General features: G+C 48.4%; 11 protein-coding genes across 11 annotated transcripts; all 11 read right to left on the reverse strand.

The window, feature by feature from the left end:
- Positions 1-390: 390 nt before the first annotated feature.
- On the reverse strand, positions 391-3,641 carry TbgDal_IV4750 (hypothetical protein, conserved; the record flags this gene model as incomplete). Its single annotated transcript, XM_011774761.1, is given in 2 exon segments — positions 391-3,021; positions 3,003-3,641. Coding segments are annotated over 2 exon segments (3,270 nt in total).
- A 2,706-nt stretch (positions 3,642-6,347) lies between these two features.
- TbgDal_IV4760 (hypothetical protein, unlikely) lies at positions 6,348-6,719 on the reverse strand (the record flags this gene model as incomplete). The annotated part of the gene is made up of 1 exon (XM_011774762.1): positions 6,348-6,719. One exon carries the CDS (start codon positions 6,717-6,719, stop codon positions 6,348-6,350), a length of 372 nt encoding a protein of 123 aa, XP_011773064.1.
- A 1,495-nt stretch (positions 6,720-8,214) lies between these two features.
- TbgDal_IV4770 (protein kinase, putative) lies at positions 8,215-9,897 on the reverse strand (the record flags this gene model as incomplete). The annotated part of the gene is made up of 1 exon (XM_011774763.1): positions 8,215-9,897. The coding sequence occupies one exon, from the start codon at positions 9,895-9,897 to the stop codon at positions 8,215-8,217; it is 1,683 nt and encodes a 560-aa protein (XP_011773065.1).
- A 759-nt stretch (positions 9,898-10,656) lies between these two features.
- Positions 10,657-11,439, reverse strand: TbgDal_IV4780 (hypothetical protein, conserved; the record flags this gene model as incomplete). The annotated part of the gene is made up of 1 exon (XM_011774764.1): positions 10,657-11,439. The coding sequence occupies one exon, from the start codon at positions 11,437-11,439 to the stop codon at positions 10,657-10,659; it is 783 nt and encodes a 260-aa protein (XP_011773066.1).
- A 300-nt stretch (positions 11,440-11,739) lies between these two features.
- On the reverse strand, positions 11,740-12,699 carry TbgDal_IV4790 (hypothetical protein, conserved; the record flags this gene model as incomplete). Its single annotated transcript, XM_011774765.1, has 1 exon — positions 11,740-12,699. The coding sequence occupies one exon, from the start codon at positions 12,697-12,699 to the stop codon at positions 11,740-11,742; it is 960 nt and encodes a 319-aa protein (XP_011773067.1).
- Positions 12,700-13,364: 665 nt separating this feature from the next.
- Positions 13,365-13,838, reverse strand: TbgDal_IV4800 (cytochrome c oxidase VIII (COX VIII), putative; the record flags this gene model as incomplete). The annotated part of the gene is made up of 1 exon (XM_011774766.1): positions 13,365-13,838. The coding sequence occupies one exon, from the start codon at positions 13,836-13,838 to the stop codon at positions 13,365-13,367; it is 474 nt and encodes a 157-aa protein (XP_011773068.1).
- A 202-nt stretch (positions 13,839-14,040) lies between these two features.
- TbgDal_IV4810 (hypothetical protein, conserved) lies at positions 14,041-14,538 on the reverse strand (the record flags this gene model as incomplete). The annotated part of the gene is made up of 1 exon (XM_011774767.1): positions 14,041-14,538. The coding sequence occupies one exon, from the start codon at positions 14,536-14,538 to the stop codon at positions 14,041-14,043; it is 498 nt and encodes a 165-aa protein (XP_011773069.1).
- A 128-nt stretch (positions 14,539-14,666) lies between these two features.
- TbgDal_IV4820 (hypothetical protein, conserved) lies at positions 14,667-15,221 on the reverse strand (the record flags this gene model as incomplete). Its single annotated transcript, XM_011774768.1, has 1 exon — positions 14,667-15,221. One exon carries the CDS (start codon positions 15,219-15,221, stop codon positions 14,667-14,669), a length of 555 nt encoding a protein of 184 aa, XP_011773070.1.
- Positions 15,222-15,454: 233 nt separating this feature from the next.
- TbgDal_IV4830 (diphthine synthase, putative) lies at positions 15,455-16,264 on the reverse strand (the record flags this gene model as incomplete). Its single annotated transcript, XM_011774769.1, has 1 exon — positions 15,455-16,264. One exon carries the CDS (start codon positions 16,262-16,264, stop codon positions 15,455-15,457), a length of 810 nt encoding a protein of 269 aa, XP_011773071.1.
- A 132-nt stretch (positions 16,265-16,396) lies between these two features.
- On the reverse strand, positions 16,397-16,942 carry TbgDal_IV4840 (hypothetical protein, conserved; the record flags this gene model as incomplete). The annotated part of the gene is made up of 1 exon (XM_011774770.1): positions 16,397-16,942. The coding sequence occupies one exon, from the start codon at positions 16,940-16,942 to the stop codon at positions 16,397-16,399; it is 546 nt and encodes a 181-aa protein (XP_011773072.1).
- A 1,017-nt stretch (positions 16,943-17,959) lies between these two features.
- On the reverse strand, positions 17,960-18,304 carry TbgDal_IV4850 (hypothetical protein, unlikely; the record flags this gene model as incomplete). The annotated part of the gene is made up of 1 exon (XM_011774771.1): positions 17,960-18,304. One exon carries the CDS (start codon positions 18,302-18,304, stop codon positions 17,960-17,962), a length of 345 nt encoding a protein of 114 aa, XP_011773073.1.
- Between the last annotated feature and the right edge of the window lie 3,793 nt (positions 18,305-22,097).

Below are 22,097 nucleotides of genomic sequence, written 5' to 3' on the forward strand. Positions count from 1 at the left end.
CTGGAAGAAGATTCCTTTGCTGAACATTCACATAACATCCATTTTATCTCCTTCCCCCCTCATTGTTTTCGGATCCTTATGTTTGTCAACCGTTCGGGTGACTATGCACTCTCTTCACGTGTTTTTTTTTAAAAAATTAAGAGCTGGGGATGCTCCCTAACATTCTGTTATAGTATAAATTCTGTATGGGTACTGCTGCACGTAGTTGTGCATCGTGAGAGTTCCTATGTCGTATTTCCCATCCGCATCAAGCGACAAATACTCGCTTTCATTCTGCTTTCATCCCGACAATGTTACTGTGTATTTACTTTTCTCTTTCCTGAGTCTCAATCTATTTACATTCGCGTCGGGTTTCCGGTGTCATTATTTCTTCAGAACACTTCACTGTTGTCAGTGCTGTAAACCGTGCCGCACCCAAACATTAAGAGACGGAGTCATCACCCCTGACCGATCCGAGTAAACGTCTTTACCGCTTTCCAAGTTCGTGGGAACACTGTGGACACGGTTACGCACACATGCCGTGGTATCGTCGGAGTCGCTGATACCCCCAAAGGAACTGCGGAACCCAGGTAAATAATGGACTTTCTCGCGGGCACCGGAACGGGGGTTCGTGGGATTTAACCATTTATCCGCACTTTGGGGAAAGGGGCTGCACTGATTGCCCACAATTGACGAGCCTCGCGTTGTACTCGACCGCTCACCCGATGCAGCGTAAGACCAGGGAACCCCAGTATCATCCCAATGGGGAGTGCTGAAGGAAGGTATGGAAACACGATGGCTGTCCCTATTACTGCTTCCGCGGCGCGAATCCTTGGGATCGTCGCAGAATACAAACTCGCATGGGTCCACCGTGGGGCTGCGACTGCTCGTGAAGGGAACGGGGGGGTGCCTCACCCTGTGGTTCAAAACGGAAGCAGGAGGGCGGTTGGTACCGACAACAGGTTGGTTGAAGCACGGAAAGTCGTGCTGGGGCTCGTGGGTCAAAACGAGTGGCTCTGCATAATGTGCGGGTGCGGGGCTTCCGTATGTGCGAAGCCGTTGCTGAGGCAATACGTAGCCAAACCCTACCGAGGGAAAGTTTGGAGTGGGCATCGGGGGTACCGCACCTTGTTTACAAACTCCATAGTTGACCAACGGGAAGGGGATGCCCTGTTCTGCGCTTTTCACTGGTCCCATTACAGTGGTCATCGGTGCCAGAAACCCTGTCGTTGGTGCTTTTGCAGTTTCCGTTCTTTTGGCTTTGGATTGTTGCGGCACCATCGGAGGACCGAGGTGACGCGTGGGGGCGGGTGTGGTCAACTTCGTAGAACTTTCAACACCCTTTGTGAGAAAACGCTGTCGTCGGGCTACCTTCCTGCGGGACCGCTTTTTCCGTGGTGGGCGGAGGAAGTACGGTGTGACTGCTACAACCCTCACCGCCCCCGTAACGAGTGAGAGACGCCACAGGCAAAGTGTACCCTCACCAACAAGTTGGGCCACGGCGTCAGCCAACTCTGGCGACCCTTCCGCGTTACCCTCAGTGATATCAGGGGGTAACAACAGGGGTGTTGGTCGTGATTGCTCACTTCCGGAATCACGGTAACGTATCCAGTTCTCCGCGTCGACATGTGCTTCCCGCGCCAGCTTGCAGCTATTGTGCAACTCGGAGAGCAGAAGCTCTTCCAGCGGGAACTTGAGACGCTCAATAACCCATGACTGGGGTTCGCTTGATTGGCATGGGTCTACCATAAGGTGGATTAACTCCCCAATTGACACCTGTTCATCATCATCATCTTTGTTGCCGCCGCTTCCTTTTCGTCCACTCTCGACTGACGAACAACATGTTCTCCCGATAACTACCGATCTCCCGTTAGCCTTCCATGACGAAAGGGCGACGGTGGCGGTCCTCTGTGCCTCCTTTGAGTGGCCAACCACCCAGTACAAATGTAACTGCTGGTCCTTGGTGCTGTCTTCGCTGTCAGCAAAGTCGACCAAGTCAATACCACCCTCGGGCCACGCCTCCACAACTACGGCGCCACCTGGCCTGTCATTCAGCTTTCGATGTGGCTTCAGTGCGGCTGCAGCAGCAGCAACAGCGGTACTGTTCCCGTTCTGACTGCTTTCGGTTCCCCTTGAGGGAAGACTCGCTAAAATACTCACAGGCGCTTCATTAAGCGTGTTGTGCGTGCGAGCATCAATGGCCGGAGGCAGTGACCCCACTGTTTCGGTCACACTGACGGTGGCGCGAGTTCGAGCAGTCGACGCATCACGGTCGCTAATTTCTTGCATTTCAAAGTACTTCGGCCGTACAATGTCGGTGATGCAGCCTGGGCAATCCATACGTCTTGCGATGCATCCAACAGCGCGTGTTGCAGCATCTCGTGAAATACGTGTGAACAGCACATCATTTTCCAACCACATGTGAAGATCATCTCCCATCCCGAAATTTGTTTTGGGGCCAAAAACCGTGGCACATTCTTCGGGGGTTTCATTATCTTCTCTTGGAGCATTCAGTGATTCCTCGGTCCCCACCTTGTTAGGCCAAGACACGTGGTCGCTTCGGTTGCCGCACTTACTACAAAAGGAGCCGTTAGGATCGGTTGCCTTGTCGGCTTCTGCAACAGCAAACAGTCTCGAGAGGGTCGCTCGCAGGACTCGCTGAAAGCACAGCATTGGAACATTAGCCCGTCTGCTGGCAATGACAACGGATCCTACAGGAGGGAGCAGCAGATCACGGTTACTGGCAATGTCCGGGGAGTCAGTAAGCCCACCATCCCTCATTTTATCCCGTCGTTGCTTTGCCAATCGTGCTTCATCTTTAACAGTCATCACTCCAGCCAGAGCTTCACGCCACTGTGCGACGTATGTGTAAATAGCCGATATGAATGCGTGTACGAAGTTGTGATCCCCAACTGATTTGTTGAGGAACACCTGCAGCTGAAACGGACCTTCACCCAAGTTATCATCACAGCTACGTGGGAGGATACCGTTCACATCGCCAACGAAACCGACAACCGTAGCCGCAAACCGCAAACGACGACGCTCTCTTCCAGAACACTTTTGCCCTCGGCCGCGCCACCCACGCCATCATCTTCACCTTCCCCTTCAGCAGCGTCCTTCATAAATTCGGCGTCGTCATCACAACCATGCATGTACAATCCGCCCTTCTCCGGAGGCCGTCCGACGTTATCGGACCCGGGCAATGAACCAGCGGGGCCACAAACAAATGCTATGGCGCATGGCACGGGACGAAGTGCCTCCGGGTCTTGCGCATTCAAGTCGAACATTTGCTTATCCGTATCAAATATCAATGACTTCCGCGCTCGTGTTACGTATGCGTCATAAAACTCCTCAGGGGTACAGTTGAGTGGCACAAATTCTTCAGCGTGCCACACACTGTTTCCATCGCCGCTGGTGGTGGTGGAAGCACTCCGTACCTTATCGCCGGACGGCTGAACCCGCGTGAAGGACTCATCAAATGTGTGATAATAATGAACAAACGGATCCTTGCGGGCTTCGAATAGCTGGCGCAGAGGCAAGCAGTCGGGCGAAGGAAAAAACTCCTTGGTAAGGGGAATCAATACCATTTTGTGCTTTTGCCCATAATCTGGCAGCCGGCACAGCCCCCGTGACAAGGACTCCCGACTGGGAACCGCTCCCATTTTATATAAAAATGTTTAAATGCAATATTCCAAATGACAAAGAAAGATATTACAACGAACTCACCGAGGTATTGTTTTACTTTCCCTCCACACCCTTACTGAAGGAAAAAAAAAAGAAATCCTCCCTTCTCTTTTCACCGCTTGTTTACGATGGATTTACAATAATTTTTCGTTTTTTCTTTCTCTTTCTTTATCGTTGATTATGTCGTTTGGTTCCCTTATATACAGATCTGTAGATATATGAGACAGCGTGTGTTTACTTCTCCCACTTGGGTTTTGCTTGTTTTCCTTTTTTTTTCCCCCTTTACTTTCCAATTTATACCCCCTTTTCAATTTTTTAGTCTAATTTCCCCCCCTCCCCGGTATCCCCTTACGCACACTTCGTGCGATTGCGAAATGCAGGTCCGACCAAACGAAAAAGATATTCCTTCAATATCCTCACAACTGTAAACCAAACTTCACCTTAAGCCCGGCCAACAGATACCAAAATCAGTCCGTTTGTTTCCTTGCCTTTTCCCCTTGATTTTTCCCCCTTAACAATTTCTCCGATTATTTCAATTTTTTTTTGTCTCGTTCACCCACTGCGACCTGGAAATGAAAGGTTACAGTGCAGGTGGAAGCAATGATAACAAGATTTGTGAGGAAAACACAAGATGTCGTTGCAATGTGCGTTTTTTAAAATTATTTCTGCCGTTGTTTTTAATTATTGATCTCCCCTATTTTTTAATTTGTAATACTTTTGTTTAAAAGGTAAAAACAAAACAAATATCCCAGTTCTTGACAGCACAACAATTTTAATCCCGAAAACCTTACGTTCCCACGGGAGTCCTTCCCTTCCTACTGCTCACTTATTTTGCTCTGTTTCCCTTTTCCTTTTCTTTTCTTTTCCCCTCTTCCTCACTATTGGATTTACCTCCCTCTCTGTGTCCTCTCTATTTTCCTTTTTCAAATATTTTCCCTACTTTTCAACACCTTCTTTACGACCTGTGGTATGTACAAATACAGGGATGTATTTATGTATATGTATATAAATATACTAATTAAGAATGCCTGCTATTCTTCCTCTTTTTTTCGGTTTTTACACCACTCCAACAATATTTAGCTTCAGTAGTAACAGCGACAATGTGATCAACACCTACGTATAAATGTGTCCCCGTTTGCGTACTTGCGTGTTTGTTTGAGTGCGTTTAATGACAAGAAAGCGGTTATGGGGGAAGTAAAACGAAGGAGCGAGTGAAGTGCACAACCGAATAAAACACAAAAAAAGAACAACTAAAAAAGGTATTAACGGTTGTCGTCGTTTTTTTTTTTGGTATAAACTTGACAGAGCGGTTGTATTGACCAAATATGGTATAAAATAGAGGGATATATATATATATATATATATGTTGCAAGGAACTCAGTGACAGTGTGCCTGTGGATGCACGTGTCAGTATTGCCCTCCCTTTGTTTTCTGAAGGGGGATAACTCCTCTTCGTTTACTCTCTCTCTTTCTCGCTTTTTTTTATATATTTGTTTACTTATTTTTTTCAGGTTTTTTTTTCGTATTTACTTCACTCTCTTTTTTCTTCCTTTTATTGTATATCAAACAGCACAGTCTGGGGTAATATAATATATAAGGTGATTTCCACGGAATATAGACAAGAAGTATAATACAAGAAAAAGCGAAAGTGAGACAAAGGCAGGTGAAAGGGAACGAAAGAAGAAAAAAAATGAGCCCCAATAAAAGGCGCCTAAAAAGTAAGAGAAGAAGGCAAGTGAGCCAGTTATTAAATTCTGTTTAAGGAAAGGACAAGCTAGAAAGAAAAAAGAAACAACAAAACAGCGGATGAATTAATCAGGTACCAGCAGTAAAAGACAGGAGTGCGAGGCCTAGGCTGCCGACCCGGTCACAGGATTGCCTGTTAAACTGTACTCGTTATTACTGAATGACGGGGAAAGATTACGAGCAACAAAAAAAACACAATAAAAGAAGATTAAACAAACTTGGGCTTCAGCTCGAGTGTCTTCGTTTCCTCCCACAAGTGGGTTTACGCTCCCTTTTTGTTTTCTTCTTTCTCTTTCTGAACTTGTTATTCTGCGAAGAAGGGGAGGAAGAAGAAAAGAAAAGAAAAGAAAAATTAAAATGAAAGCTGAACCTTCACGTATATGAGGGAACATGTATTCACATGGCAGTCAGGGAATGCCCGAAAAAGGAAAAAAAAATGCAACGGAAGAAATTCCACAAGCAAACGCAAAAACGATGAAGGCGGGAGACTCACGTTCCCCAACATATATATGTTCATTTATTTATATGTTTTACTTAGCAGCCAGCATACCAGCACATATACACATGTGGGCTCACTTCCACCGTCATTCCCTCACCTCCTTCCTTCACTGATGTTGCCACTACACGAGACAAGTTGAGTACACATCCGTATGCCTCTGCTACTCACACGAAATGCAATGCAAATACAAATACAGCGTAGAAAAGGGAACCCATCCGTAATCACAAACTCCCGGCGAATCGGCCAATGAGACGAACATAAAAGACATAAGAAAAGCATCGCTTCACCGTGGCGTCCCGCTGTCCCCATTATTTTTCCCCACCCATCCACTATGGTACATATAGGCTAAACTTTTTTTTTTTTTGTTGCACCTTCATTCTCTAGTTGAGACAACCCCACACATTCCCAAAACTTTCCACCCGTCACGACGCGACGCGACTCAACAACGTTCATTAAAGCGCAACCGATCCGCATACGTATTGCCGCACTGGAGTAACAGTAATAACCCTAATGACAATAGGGACAACAAAAGTAGGAGGGAGAACGTCATAGTTTGAGGAGTTGTGTTCAAAGAAGTGGTGAGCAAGCGCCTAAAAATATATGTATGTATATATATATATATGGAGACAGGTATATTTTTTGCTGGATACACATTCAGATTGAAGGATAAACTAGTCCTTCCACGCAATTTAAAAGAAGTTATCAAACAACACGCCACAGCGGGCAACAAAGGTGGCCAACAAAGCAAAATAAAATGAAGGAAGGAGTAAAACATGCACGTTGGTGCCTGTATTGACCACTGGGTGAGCATACCGCACTTAAGAAATGAGAAGAGGCGGAAACAACACAGAAGCTATGAAGTGACCGCATTCAACAAAGAAACACACACACACACACACACACACACACACGCAGTTGCCCATGAAAGTGGATCCGTGCTTTGGACATAAATTACATAGGCATATATACGAAGAGAGCGAGGGAGAAAAGGTATTGAGAAGATAGAAATCAAAACTTACAGAGGAGGTAAAAAGATATTTTTATGTTCATCGTGGCGCTTTGTTGAACAGGATGGTAAACCCAAATACTTACGCTCACGAGCTAGGGTACATATTAACGCTTGTCTATGCTGGTGCTATCGGTGTCTGACTTCACAGTGAAAACAGCAAGGGGTAGCAACGACCACACAAATCAAGAAGGAAGAAAAAAGTCATCTGTTTTTGCACATGGATACCCCGCTACAACTGCAATCATTCGCTTTGTTGTGTTTGCCAGAAAATATCGTGAGGGGGAAAGCGACAGAACCGTATGCTCGTAAGAAGGAGTTGTAAGAAAGTTTCCTTTTTTTCTGGTCACCTTGAGCACTGAACGACACCTTCCCTATACTCCCTACACCTTGAAACACCCAAAGCGCTTACTCCAACTTTCGCATGTTCAATGCATCGAAAGAAGATTTAGATGTGAATGCAGCCCTACCTGTATTCGTAGACATCTCATTTTTGTTCGGCACGTGCCAATTTGCATAATCGTATCGGGGATGACAAAACAGCACTTTGTTCTCTAGGGCTCAGCGTGTTATGGATGACAAGTTCCCAACAACACAATGCCACGGGTTAAGGGCTTCTGCCCCCTCCCTCCCCCCCCGCCCAACTTGGGGATGGTATGCGTGAGTTGGGGAGGAGTTAGCGGTGAGAATGATAGTCACGAGAAGGATGAGCGGTAACGCAAACAAGAAGAGGCAGGGAGCAAGTGGCAACCATAGAGTTCGATGATAGGATCTTCACCACCAACTAACTGTTCCCCACCCAACCGCCGCTAGTTTGTCTGACGCGTACGCCTTCAATACACTCACCCCTTTTCACCCCAAACTCCATTGCTATTCAAAAGGGGGTGAGTATCGCAAGGACACGCAGGAGTGGCACCAACCCAAACTCGCTCAACGCATTGTACCTTCTCCCAGCCCCTCGCTGCCGCCGTAATCCTGAACTTTGGGAACATAATTTTCTCTAACAGTCGGAGAACGGGACGGCGAGCAAAACTGTTCGCTGCACTCACCCACACTGTGACGTTTTCTACGCACGGACAAGCAGCTTTTCTTTTTGTCGAATTGAAAACTTGCAGAAGTACCGGGGCAACAACGCTGACTATGACGACGACCAATTCGATCATGGCGTACTCACCGCCGGAAGGCTCTGCGGTGAAGCTGAGGAGAAACACCTGGCCTGCACCCCTGACGTGGATGCGGCTGACCCAGCGACAGCCCCCATACACCAGCGACTTGCGCAACGGGTACACAGCCAAAATCTTCAAGGCCCCGGCTTCGACAAACAATTATACTGGGCCCAGTCGACGTTGGCAAAAAAATCGTGCTTCTTTAAGGATTCAAAACCCCCTGTTTCGTCAGAACCCAGACGATCGCATGGTTCACACCTAAGAAGAAGTTGCACAAGATTCTGAGCATCTGTTGGGAAGGTTTCGGGAAAGGCGATGCTGCCATTCTGATACTCCTTTATCGCCGACATCATGAGCACATGAGTTTTCCCCTGGATCGGTGTTTGACTTGCGAAGAGTTCGAACACAACGCAGCCGAGGGACCATAAGTCGCTCGTCGATGTCGCTTTTCCTGTCTTCACCACCTCTGGAGCCATGTAGGCGACGGTGCCCCCGAATGTGTTCGCTGCGGGGTCATCAATTTTGCAAGCCGAACCAAAATCAGCCAGCTTTACGTGGTGGTCTTTAGTAAGCAAAATATTACACGGTTTAATATCACGGTGTGCGACGCCATGTTGTCGTAGGTACTCTAACGCCAGAACAATTTCAGCTATCATGCGAGGGACAGTAAGTTGTAGATCCTCCGCCGATGCTTCTTTGGCATACTCCTGAAGTGTACCCCCTTCAGCAACTTCCATAACAAGATAGAGTTCCGTCTCATCCTCCGCTACTCCATGCACAAAAACTAGAGAAGGGTGTTGAAGGGTACAACTGAGATGGACCTCCGAGTGGAAGGCAACTACAAACTGCTGACGCTTTGACAAACGGCCTTTGTCTACTCGTTTCACCGCCACTACTGTTGACAACTCTTTTTGGGTTGATGGTTCTGTTGTGGCTTCCAAATCCCCCAACCGAGAAGTGTCAGTCCTACTAGAGACAAATTGGTCGCGACATGGCTGTGGGGAGTCGGCTACAGTAGTCGATATACAGGAATGACTTGACGATTGGGTGCTCACGCAATATGTTGACGCCAAAAAGGCATCCTCTAAGTCACACATGCCCCCGTCCGAGTCACGGTTTAGTGTACTTCGGCCGCACTTAACACCATCCCCAGCAGCGGTGCCCTCAGCCATATCAGAGAAAGAGCAGCCATTCTCTGTGTTGGCGCTACCATGCTTGCTACGACAGTCCCCAGCGGCTACATCAGCAACAGCAGAGATCAAATCACTACGAGCAGCAGCGCTCCCAAAGTTTCGTGGCGGCTCTGCGGGGCTTATGCTACTATCGTCCGCAGGGCCCCCTGTTGCAGCTCCGGAGCTGCGACACGGGGGCGCGACTCGGGGAAGTCCTAATACCGGATCTACGTGGCATTCCACTGCGCTAACATTACGTGCCAACTCTCCATACACTACTTCCCCAAACGAACCATGGCCCAATACCCTATCCAGGAGCCGGAGCCGCTCTCTAGGTAGAATCTTGTCCGCTGGTGCATTCAACACAGTTTGCAGCATCTCAGGCAAGTTAAGGAAGTGTGCATTCAACGTGGATGTGCCCCGCGTAGAGCACGTGGGGGATGCTGCAGATTGCGCCGACACTTCGTAAAATACACTAACCGACCGGCGGTGGCCCATGGCGCGACGTGCAGCAGGTCTTAGACGCTGCGCAGGCATACCGGCAGTTACGGTTGGGGACCCCTCCACATTTGTGGTTGGTGTACTGACGGCGTCCCCTAATACCTGCTCGACCGGAAGCTCCTGCTGGGGTTCAGACGGCACCATTTCGTTCCACAGTAATCACACACAAAAGTTCGTTTGCAGACCAAGCTTCAAAGGCGATACAATGCAGAATGAGAGCAATCTGCTAAGTTCTGCCCAGTACTAACTTATCCTAATGTTGGTTTACGTGACTTTGCGTCTCCACAAACCAACAACTTCTGTCGTGTGCCGGACAGGTAAGTGCCCCGTCAAGCGTAATTTTGGGTGCTCACGTCGCACCCGCAAACGTGCTCAACTGCTTTGTCAGCTGTCGAATAAATTGTTGGGTTGGCTCTTTGTGTTAAAATTTTAAAAAAAAAGGAGAGCAAACGGTGAAGGGTTGAGCTTTGAACCTAGAAGCAGAAGAAAATTAAAAGGAAACAGAAGCTATTACAAACGGTGGGGGAACCCCAAAATTCTGTGGGCAACAGCTGAAAACCCCTCACCACTCACCAACTTCGTGTGAGAGAAAAAATGAATTATTTGCAAGATCTGCGGTGAGTCCAGCCGCATATACTTCGTTGAAAAGAGAATCCCAATCGGAAATCTCGTGACGCCAGGCTTCAACAGCATTGGAGGAGTGCCCAACATACGACTGGGGTAGCAGCAGTTGAGACTTCAGTAGCCTGGTCAGTGAATATCGATAAAAGATGCACTCCACCACACAACAATGCATGCAGAACAGGTGCTTGCTCCGTACAGAAGCACAAACCGGAACGCAATCGTCTCAGGCGGCAACTCACGTGCCTTCAACTTCTGGTGTGCATCCACAACGGTCACAAACTAGGGGGGCTTTAATTGTTCCTTTCGTTTTCGCCACCAAACTTCCATGTTATGTGATTCCCTTCTCCTCATCGTGTCGACAGCATCCTGCCCGAGCTCTCGTGGGTCAGGAACAGAGAACAAACGGTACTCACCCATTGTCACCGGACGTTGCTGAAGCTGCCCTCGGGCGTGCTGTCGCTTGAAGTGGGAAAGATTAAACTCCAAATCAGTTTGCATCCTGGGCACCACGTGTCGTTTCCAACGTTCTTGCACCTCTCGTGTGCTCTGCTCCTGTACGCATGTGCGATCCGCAACCCTGCGTTGGATTTCATCCTCCTCCTGCTTCATCTGAGCGCTATACTGCCCGACATAATAGTCCCACTCTTTTTCCGAGAGCTTCCGTCGCCACTGTGGTGCCTCCGTACGGCGGCGCTCCGTTTCATAGTTCCACAACCACGGATTCCACGTCCCCTGCACAGAGCGTCGCTGGAAGTGCAAATGCGAAGCACAGAAAGGCTGATCGTAGTCGTTAGCGGTGCTCACAAGATTGTTCAGTCGTAGGAATATTCCCATCGGGCTCAAATTCTTTGTGTTGTAACTACGCTCACTTCCGTCACGATACACTCCGGTGATGGCCATCTCTGGCCACAGACGCGGCCGGAGATCAATGCTAACGCTTGGGTACTTCGCATGGAAGTGGGGCAGGTGAGTGGCAAGAAACTGTCGTGTGTTTGGGGCCCCGTTGCTGGGGCAATAAGAAATTATCACCTTTTTGAGGCAAAGCTCGCCATTGCGGCTCATGGTCTACCTTTGTCGCGTCCGGTATTGAATTCCTCACCGCCACCGCCACCACCACTATTTCCACAATAAACTACAACAAAAGTAGTTGTTGTAATCCTTTAAAAAAAAACCCATAGCAAATGAGGAAATGAGCGATTCAGTGAAGTGATCCCTATCGCTGCCGACGCAAAAACAGTTGGGGAGAGTTGGATCGCCACCCTCTCCCCCAAAAATAAAAAGCAGTGTAAGCAAAGAGGGCGAAGGAGATACAAGACAGTACTTGTGTGAATTATATAGCACGACGTACAAAGTGACAATCATTTACCTATGAAGACCCTGCATCGTCCATGGGATGCGGGCAGGGGTGCGCTGTAGTCCGAGTCGCGCTCCGCTCACCCGCGCCCGTAGCGGCCCCTTTTCACCGGTAACCCCAGCCATAATACGCTCTGGAGGGTCGGTAGTGTACTCTGCTATTTGTCTCTGAATGTCGCGTAGAAAACCTCGGTGTGGCCAAGCTGGAAGTTCTCCCGTGGGTCCCTCGGGACCCCGGGATAACTCAAACGTGCGCCAAACAAGTTGACTATGCGCGACGACAGGCGTGGATTCCTTCAGCCGATAATATGCTCTGGACATTCGTGGGAATGGGCCTAGCGGCAAGCCACCCTCCTCCACCAGGAACTGTATCGTTGTGAATAGAGGCCAGGTGCTCAAACAGTCAACCTCCTGTGTTGCCCCATTTCCTCCCCCTCCCTCTTCATTTTCTGTAGTTTGCTGGAGGGAGGCATCGAGAGCCGCTACGCAATCTATCAGGTTTCCGTGCGTTTGCCGAACCGCTTCCATCTCGCCGATGCTCAAAGCTATAAGCACGTCATCTGCGGCACGCAACACCTGATTGCTCACAACCACTGCATTCAGGTACGACTGAATTTGTCCATCCAGTGCAGACTGACGCACTGGTGATGCCGATGAAAAGAGGTAGAGTATGTGTTGAGGGTCATGCACGCGCTGCAGCCCGTGCTCAGCAACACACAGCGGTGATTCCCCTACCGTCCCTATGCTCCCTCCGCTAGTCACGCATTTGCTTCCGTGTAAATTCGGAGGTACGATGGAGATATGATTCCCGCACTGTGACAAAGAAACAGTGCCGCCGATGTTGGTCACATTAGCCCCCATGCGTTCTATAGCAAGGGTGTGGCGTTGCCGCAGTGCCCGTAAAAGCAGTAAGCTGTGGTGCACTGCTGGATGACACAAGAAGGCAACATTACAAGATACAGTAAACATACCCGCAAAACACTCGATTCCTGCTCAACCTCACCACCACTTTACAATCCGACTTCTTATAGCCTCCTGGGGCCAGCCAACCTAATGTTACCCAGTCGAAAACCAAGAAGGAGCAGACGCATGGCATAGAAAACGTCACACATACATGTCGAGACTTTGCACGCACCGTACTATTAGAAGGTACACAGAAGGGTGTGTGCTCATCAGGCGATCGAATTCTACCGTCCCTTGACTTACTCTGTGCAAATTATTTCCCCTACACTATGCAGCTAAAAGAACGAACGCTCGTCTTGGGGCTGCAACAGGTCCACGCTTGTGCTTTACACCCACAGTGTCACTCACATTTTTACCACTCCCTTACGTTTTGCCGCACCCTGCCGTGCTCAACATATAACATTGCAACGAAGTACACCCGTGCCATAAGGAACGTTGGAATTTTTTTTAGAAATATAAGGTAAAAAACAGAAAAATAATCCACATTTACGGTGACTGGGAACAGACAAGACTACCTACTTAAAGACAACAAGGAATAAAAGTTATACATGAACTACTAAGCATGGAACGTACGTAAAATAGTTTCGATAGTACACGATAGCTCCCTTTCACAACTACGTGCATCTTTCCTAACCCTACCATTGGCGTTTTACCGGCTCGGACCCCTTTCATCACAGATCTTCAGTCGTCATTGTTAGCATCGGAGGATTTATGTGAAAGTACGGTTTGATAAACTTGCCATCCGCTGCCCAAACATCCGAACCCTTGGATTGTGCATATGCCCGTGCGTTCTCCCGCTTGAATTCTTCGGGCCAGTCCTGATAGTATATATGGTAAAACGACGAGAAGCACACAGAGATGTATGTCAGATACATAAAAACAAACACTGCGCACCAATTCATAACCACTCGACTCTTTGTCATGCGGTATGTTGAGCGAATGCCAAGTTGATACATACACTTCCAGTACCACTCAAAAGATTGCTTGCGCGAAGCACCGATTAGATGAACAGGCATCTCATCCCACGCGACTTTGAAGCGTTCCAGCGAGTGCATATCAGCGGACAAAAGAGGGCGGTTAGTGCGCAGCATCAGGGCGCGGTGAGACGTTGTGAAGCTCACTGCTGGTGCCGTGCGACGGATCATCGCGTGCAAAATCCAACTTGCTTAACTTAATAAATCAGTGATACTAATTGTTGTTTTCGGGTTGGTGTGCAGACAATAAAAGTGATAAAACACGGCCGAAGCAGTGGAGACAAGCAAAAAAACGGCCGATAGGGCCAAAGCGAATGAACATTTAAGGCCGATTTACTAGCGCTCCATTTCACTCGACAGCCCATTACGGTACTTAAAAGAACTTGTACCATGCTGAGGCAGGCTCCTCCTTCCAGCTCTTGTTTTTCGTTAAACACACCATCAAGTTTTTGCGTTCCGAATTGCAAGATGCAATCCGTCCAGCGAGTTTCATTTCCATGGGACACTCTAAACTGCACCGCACCAGCTGTTCATTAAGGGGGTAGCAAGGGTGCTTCGGTGATAGATCCAACTTGGCGGGGGGTGCAATCTGTTGGTTATACTCCCGTGTTCCCTGGTCCTTCCACCCTGTCACGATCTCGATATTGTGACTGCTGTCATGTTGGTAAATCATGTTACGGATCACATGGCCACCGCTCCGGCGGTTCGGATCTACCGGTACTTCAGGATCAGCACTCATAAGTGCAGTCCCCACAGCCTCCGTCAATTTGGATGAATACGCACTGGATATTTCAAGCCGATAAAATGCTTTCTTCGCTAACTCAGCTACCTTTACTACAATTGAGCTCGCCGCTGCATGCCCTAAGTTCATGTGTCAGTGATAAGCGACATGAAGCAATTTGAAGATTAAGACTCAAGGACGGATAAGCATATACAGATACAAGTACTTAAACCCCCACCGTGACATACCAGAATAAAAACGATAAATGTGCCTACCACTTACGTAGGAAATGGAAATCTAGTTTTCCACCGTGTGTTATACTGTCCAATCCTGCTCACATCCCTAGATATACCCCGTCTTTCTTTTTCGAGGTTAAGTGTCCGTGTGGTGAGTCCCTGTCCACGCCGTTCATTATTCATGCTGCGCGCATCTTCGCGAGCCATCGGCATCCCTGTCCTAGGATTGCGCACTGCGGGCATGTATTTGTAATATTTGTACGGTTGTTGTTTTCCCCACATCCATGTGCTATGCAGCCACATCTCACGTTGGTCATGAGACGGCTGGGCGGGGCAGCGAACACAAAGTGTATCGTGGATCCATTCAAAGCGACAGTACTCACATCGCAGCTTCAGCTCGTCCCGAGACATGACCATCTGAGGGTCTTTTGATTGCCCTTGGATCTTCTTCATACCATGAGTTGTCCGACCGTCAAAATTATTCCGAGGTAAAAGGATGTGAGAATTCAGTGGCCCAGCGGATAGACCCAGTGGGAAAAAATTTAGCCTCACAGCTGTGGAGCACAAAAAGAGCATCGGCTTTGTTGTTCCACGCATTGTCCACACTTTCTTCACGCGCGCGCTATAATTGCCTAACGCAAACGGCCCCGACACAGGCGCCCCTGCCAGAGGACGCCGAAAAGAGAAAGCAAAGTAGAAGATGGGAAGGAATTACGTTAGCTGAAACCTGATTGGACTTCGCAGTTTAACTACACAACCCCCTAAGAGAGATAAACCAATTATTGCATTTCCGTTAGTATGTTACCCACTTTCGATATTAGTAATTGCTGTTAATTAAGGTAAAAAAGACGCAAGTGCTCTTCCTCGCATGGGTGAACCTCTCCTGCAATAACCAGAGAGTGAAGGGGGGTCCCAAAATCAACTGCACGCAAAGCTTGCATAGGCCCAGCGACGACCTGCTGTGTTGCCGACCCGACTCTCGCCATGCCAACAGCTAGCGTACCCCCGTCCACAGCAACCGCACCCCTACCCTTTCTCTTCTCAACTGCGAGGATTTGGTCAATTGCTTCACTTATCTTCATGTACCGCGGTGGTTCATAAACTTTCCGACCACGCGCAAGATTTTCATCGGAGATCTCCTTTACCTTGATGTCCAATAACACCAAAGTGTGAAGACCTGCGTCACGGTTTGTCTTCAATCTGTCGTACCACGAGTCTGGTTTCCATGTCTCAGTCCAGAAACAAAGTGAAAGCACCTGACCAAATCGATAGAGCTGGAGACCACAGCACCCCACGGCATTGATAATGGAGGCATTATGAATGGCACGACACTCAATCTTCTGTTCCCGACAGCGCACAACCAAGTCGGAGTGCGTCGTTGCCCCAAAGACGTCACCAACAACCAGAAATGCAACCTTTTTACTTTCCGCATCCCTCAAAACATCCCCACTCTCCACCATTTCCCTATCAGCGACAATAACAGGCTTCCCATACGCTGCAGAAAGCTCCTCGGGTGAGCTGTTAATGAGGAACGATGTGTATGCCTCGAGGTAAACAACGTCTGCGTCGTGGACCGCCTTGAGTCCGTTGACTGTGATGTCGTTGGCATCACCAAGTCCCAGACCTATTAGGGTGAACATTGGTGCCTCTTCCTACATACAGGGAGGGGAAACAGTGAAGTATCAATCATTCGGCCAGACCAACGTATTAAATAGCTAGAGCAGGAGGAAACAATTCACAGTGTATTGCCACAAACCGTAATAACATACTCTTTAATTGTCCCAATACGTCCGACTTGACAGAAACGGGGCTAACGCGTATATCAGTCCGTGTGTGTAGGATTCGGCACGATTGAGGTGACCGGCTGTGAGAACTCCCATTGCTCCTTGTCCAGATCTCACGTCCTTCTCACCAGTCATTTCGTCCATTATTTCTGCAAGCTCCTTTCCCTCATTGAGGATCTTCTGCATGAGCTTCTGACTCATTTCAAACCTTCCAGATGACCCTGTCCCCTCGCGTCCACTCGAACGCTCAATGACATGCATCCACCCACATTCAAACCATCTGTCACCGATCTTTTCCAGGCCACCTTCCATTCCTACCCCATAATGGGCATCAGGTATGTGCCGTAGCGCCTCTCGGGCGCGGTGTTGAGCCCCTTCTTGTGACTCTCCCGCTGACATGGGTTGAGCTCGGACAGCTGAACTCACCTCAGCAGGTCTGATGTCGTGTTGTTGATCAGGAAAACACTTGTTAACAACCAAGGCAACAGAGTTCAATTTTGCTTTGTTCGTTGTCCCTACTGCCCAAATGATCATTGTGTTACTAACAGCCACAATAACACTAAGAAACGAGTGCTTGATGCTTGCCGAAACCAAGAAGTAGCACCAGCCACAAGGTTAGAAAAGATGTGAGCACAAACGAGAATCGGCCGGTATGTCCGGTTGCACAGGATACAAAAAAGAAAAACAGCGAGACACCTCCATGCGCAAGATGCTGCGACAACATAACACCCAAAGACGTACGCCTAGATTGGCAAGTGCACAACCAGCAGCGCATTACGTATCGGTTCTCTCTGATCATACGCATATATGTATGTAGAGTTCAGAAAGAGAGGAAATGATTACCTACTTGGACTTCCTGTGAGCCAAACACCTAAATAAAGATGGTGGACATCCCGCAGGAACCGAAAATGAGGGTTCCAAAAAAAAAAAATCAGCCGCCTTGAACGATCATGGACACTGTGCACGGTTGTCAGGCAGCTACGCATGGGTGCATGCGCCCGAATGATTATGCATTACATAACATTTCGGGTGACGTAGCCTTTGGTGCTGAAAAAGTTCCTGTCAAGGTGGTGAGCTTCACAAACGAAAAGCAATAACACCACCTTACGTTTTGCTTTGCATAAGCAAAGTGATCGATGCCCTCTCACCTACGAAATGATCAGCGGTATTAGAATGTATTTTCTATTGTACACAAGGAGATGCGTGCATGTACTCGCAACAGGTGGTACTGAAGAGCTCTCTCGAACACTGTGCGGGCAGGGGCGTTGGCCCTTTCGGAGCATTACTAAGCAAAAATAAAAATTTCATGTTAACGCTTGCATGGAAAAATTGTTGCTTCTCGTCACCTGCTAAAAAGTCACTGACAACCACCTAGAGTTCATGCGCTGGAACTGGCACGTAGTGCCACTTGAAAGCGACATAACACCATGGCTAACTAACGACACAACGGATCCTCAGCACCTGCAGAACCTCATTTTTGTCGTCCAATAGCATAAGGCCTAATTCTCGATCATGGCAACTGTCTCCTTCATTGAATCAGTAGCGAGAGCGTTACGTTGGAGTCGCTTTTGGCGCCATATGCTTGGCGCTCGGAGACGTCATTCCGTACACATAGCGCCAGCACTTCAGTATACTAAGAACTTCGGCATCTAAATTCCCCAGCCACCTTACGCGGTACCAACAAGGGAAGCAAGTGATATTATTGATCACCTCATCGTGCAGTACTTGCATAAGGGAGAAAACACAGCTGTACCGACGCCTTGCGGAGTTTGCCCAGATAGTTTCTGCCTTAGCGTACTTTGCTTTTTCGCCCCCCCCCCTCCCATGCGTAAATGTTACTACCGACTGACTGCCAGTAATACTGAGATGTCTAAACGCCAAATACCTTGGCCGCATAACCGGTGATCTCTACTTGCCGATCACCCGTTAGCACCGTACAGACATAACCACATCCTGACGCTAGTAATGAGCCGCTCCGCGGGTTGCCAACAGCGCTTGTTTCATGTGCAGTGCCGCAAATTAATGTGCATATCACACTGTCAGGATTTTGCTAAAACAGGATTTTATGATGCATCACAGCTCTTCTTTCTTTTTTTAAAAAAAACTCAAAAGCCGATGTTCCCTACACATTGCAAGCACGCAAGTTCGCTATGGTTACACCCCATTTCCCTTATTCACACGAAGCGCTGTTAGACACCTAATACGCTGCAACGAGGGTGCCTCAACTACTAGCTGAACTCAGAAGGGAGAACACATTCACCGTAGGTTCGTTATGCGGTATAAGAGCCTATGTGATCATTAAAAAATGAAACGAAGGACAACTGGCTAGCATGTGAGTTAGGTGCAATAAATAAATAAGTTACTGAATTAGAGACGGTAATGGTGACCATCATTTTATGTGTGGAAAACCAACACGTCGTTGACACAGAAGAAACAAAACGTCTAGAATCCTGTATTCCATCTTTACCAAGTAAAGTAATTAAAAAAAGAGACACCAGCTCTCCTCTTTTTTTGTGAGAGATGCGTTCAAAGGATACGTACCCCTAAATGGGGTTAAGTTAGTAAGGGAATATGTAGTAGTTACAAAGCCATCGAAGACGGGGCATAACAGTTGCTTTCGGTCAACAAGGCACTCATATAAAGAAAACACATGTTTCATCGTGCTCTGGAGTTTGCAGCCACAACAGAATCAGTTTGGGAACAGAATACCAATAACTTGGTTGACACACACGCAAAAAATCATTTTGTGGCACAAAACTTAAAAATAAATCAGAGACCCGTTCATAAATACACCCGTGTGCACACACAAGCACATGAGTTCGAAGTTACTGGGGGAACATGTTGCATTTGGTGGGTGCTGAAATGAGTTGTGGTTCGCCAACAAACCACAGCTTTTACCACGTCCTGAAATATCTTCAGTCAGCTAACATTGCACAGCCGTTTTTTTACACGTGATCGTCTTGGGGGGGAGGGAGTGCAAAGCACCAAATCTCACCATAATGAGAGGTGGAATAGGAACGCGAGCAACAGATCACTCGTAGGAAACACTACGACAGCAATAACGGATCACTCCAGCGCAAAAAAGCGCAGCTGAGAGTAAGCAGCACGTACACTCCGGTGACCCCTCCCCCCCCCCCAAGGATGTCCCAGTCTCACTCCACTCTTTTTGACAGAAGAAACCCGCACCATCCCAACTGCTTCAAAAAAAAAAAAGAAGTTCCGTGCGAAATCCATTTGCGTCACTGTCAGAACCTTAAAATGTGTCTTCTGTTGACATCTCCAACTGCGTGTCCGAGCGGGTAGGTACTTAACAGACTAATCAGGGTACACGAACCCGCTGCACAGGAAGAAGCGTATACTTTCTCCTATACTCACCTTTGCAACCGGTACATCACTAGCATTTGCTACCTCTATAATTACTCCACATGAAACAAAAATAAATATGCACCTAAGATAATCAAAAACTATTCCTTTGGTACCGCCCCCCTCCAGGAACTCGTTCGACACCTGCGGCAACCAAATAAAATACTTTTCGCCTCCCGCAACTCCGGTTACCTTAACGCGACACCAGGCTAGAGAATCTTGCTGAGACAGTGGAAGCCGTAGGACTGTATACCAGTGCGCTAAGACAGGATAGTAGTGAAAGGTTCACGTCATCAAGGCACCCTGGAACCAGCAGCTGAATCACTCCCGGACAGATGTCACCGCAAGAAACCTCCAGTACCTGCGGCCGCACTTTCAACAATATCAGCGTACTCCGACATGTTCCAATGCACCACTCCTACTACTGCCATCTCGAAAGAAGTTTTAAGAGACCCAAGAATCGAGCATCAAAATCACAGCATAACTCAAGTCAACCAGTAGAGAATCTGGTTTCTGCCCCGGGGCCATGACTGCCGATAGGCTGCCAAAGGTTCAATCACCGCCGTGTCGTCGCCATCTCCTTCATTGACTGTTCCGAGAAATTGGCCACGACTGTACACGGCAGCTTTTTGCAGGAAATGCGTAAACTTGGCATACAAAGCCCATTCGTCCACTGCATGGCAACGCTCCTGGCTGAACGTACCCAGCGGCCTCGCTTACAAAGATCAGTCTCCCGACGAGGACACTTCATCTGAGACTAAGCACCAGGCGCATCAGTCGACCCTTTATTCTTAACAATTGTATTGAACCCCTTCCCCCTGTGAAGTATGACACAACGCAGGCTCCAACCCCATCATGGTTTCTTCGTAGGCGACCAAATGATGAGGAGCTAAGATGCTGGAGGCTCTGCTGAGGGAAGCAGACACTACGAATATGTCAGGGGCCAGCTGATACTTCGGCCCCCTTGCCGCACGAAAAGCATGGTCTAAAGTGTTAAGATGACATTTTATGGGTACCGTGGCACTGACACTCGATGATGCCAACATCGAAGCGAGCCCTTCATCCATTAGTAAAAATACTGGTGATCTGCAGCCAGTACCGCCTTCTCACAAACACGGATCGAGCGGTGGAGAATAATAACTGACATGGACACACTCTCCATTACGCCGAGAATGTATCAAAGAAAATATATACACATACGGATGCACAAGCGCAGCATACGGGTATATGATATCACGTGATGATGCAGAACTTTCAAAGCATCAACAGCGTACACCACACACTATAGAGAGATAGTCATGCCCTTCTGATCTTTTCTTTTTTCACCCAATCTATCATTCCACATCATTTCTCCCATTAGAACACGATGGTATGGAGTAATAATGTGAGGTGAAGCACAAACATATGATGTGAGAAGGAGAGGTGTGACTGTACTGTTCCATCCGAAGGAAGAGTTAACAAATAACATATACAGTAGCCACACTTCCCATATTGTGCACATAATGCCTCATGGTATATTATTAGTATGTAAAGGGGAAAACTGGGTCGACATATAACGCACCTTTAGCCACCGTACGGGGTGCAGTATCGTGATTGGGGCGTTCCTGAAAGCTAAAAATCCTATGGCGAACTGGAGCGCTCCGTGCAGGCAAAGTAGCTCCCTAAAAGTCCTCCGCGCACTGACCAGGTCAGTACGGACAAATTCCGTTGCAGAGGAGGGGAGAACCCCCCAGGAAATGTGGAACCTAGACTTCAAGACCAAGTGTCACGACACCTCTATTCCGCGAGAGCCTGTGTTCGGTCGCCTCTGACCAAAGAATGGATCCTAAGACGACGGTGGAAACAACGCAACCCTACGAAGCGAGAGGCGTAAGAACCACTGACTAGCAAAACGACAATGCAGAGCAACTCCGATGAAGTGAAGCATGCTCCGGTCGGGAACCACCGGAAACTCGCAAACGACGATCTGGTTAGTCGAAAGGGGTCCAGTGTGCGCGCAGGGCTCCGCACAACCGCACCCACCTCCCTTGGATAGCCCGGCGCAGTTCCACTGCATCCCGCGCAACGACGGGCCGGGATTCTCTTCCACATCACCGGACAGCAGCATCTTAGTGCGGATGATACTGCTGATGGCACGCTGGCACGTGCCCAGGGACCGACAAATGAAAAACGGTGTCCCAGCAAGACGCTGCTGATCCCTGTGCTGTATGATGCCGTAGCCGGAGCACAGCAGTGTTCCCCATGAAAGGAACGCTGCTGGCTCTTGGCTTCCCCCGATGATACGGGGTACTGGACCCTGGCACCACGTTGAGGTGCCGGCATCGCC

Source organism: Trypanosoma brucei, chromosome 4 (genome assembly GCF_000210295.1).
Source record: "Trypanosoma brucei gambiense DAL972 chromosome 4, complete sequence".
Classification (NCBI taxonomy): domain Eukaryota; phylum Euglenozoa; class Kinetoplastea; order Trypanosomatida; family Trypanosomatidae; genus Trypanosoma; species Trypanosoma brucei.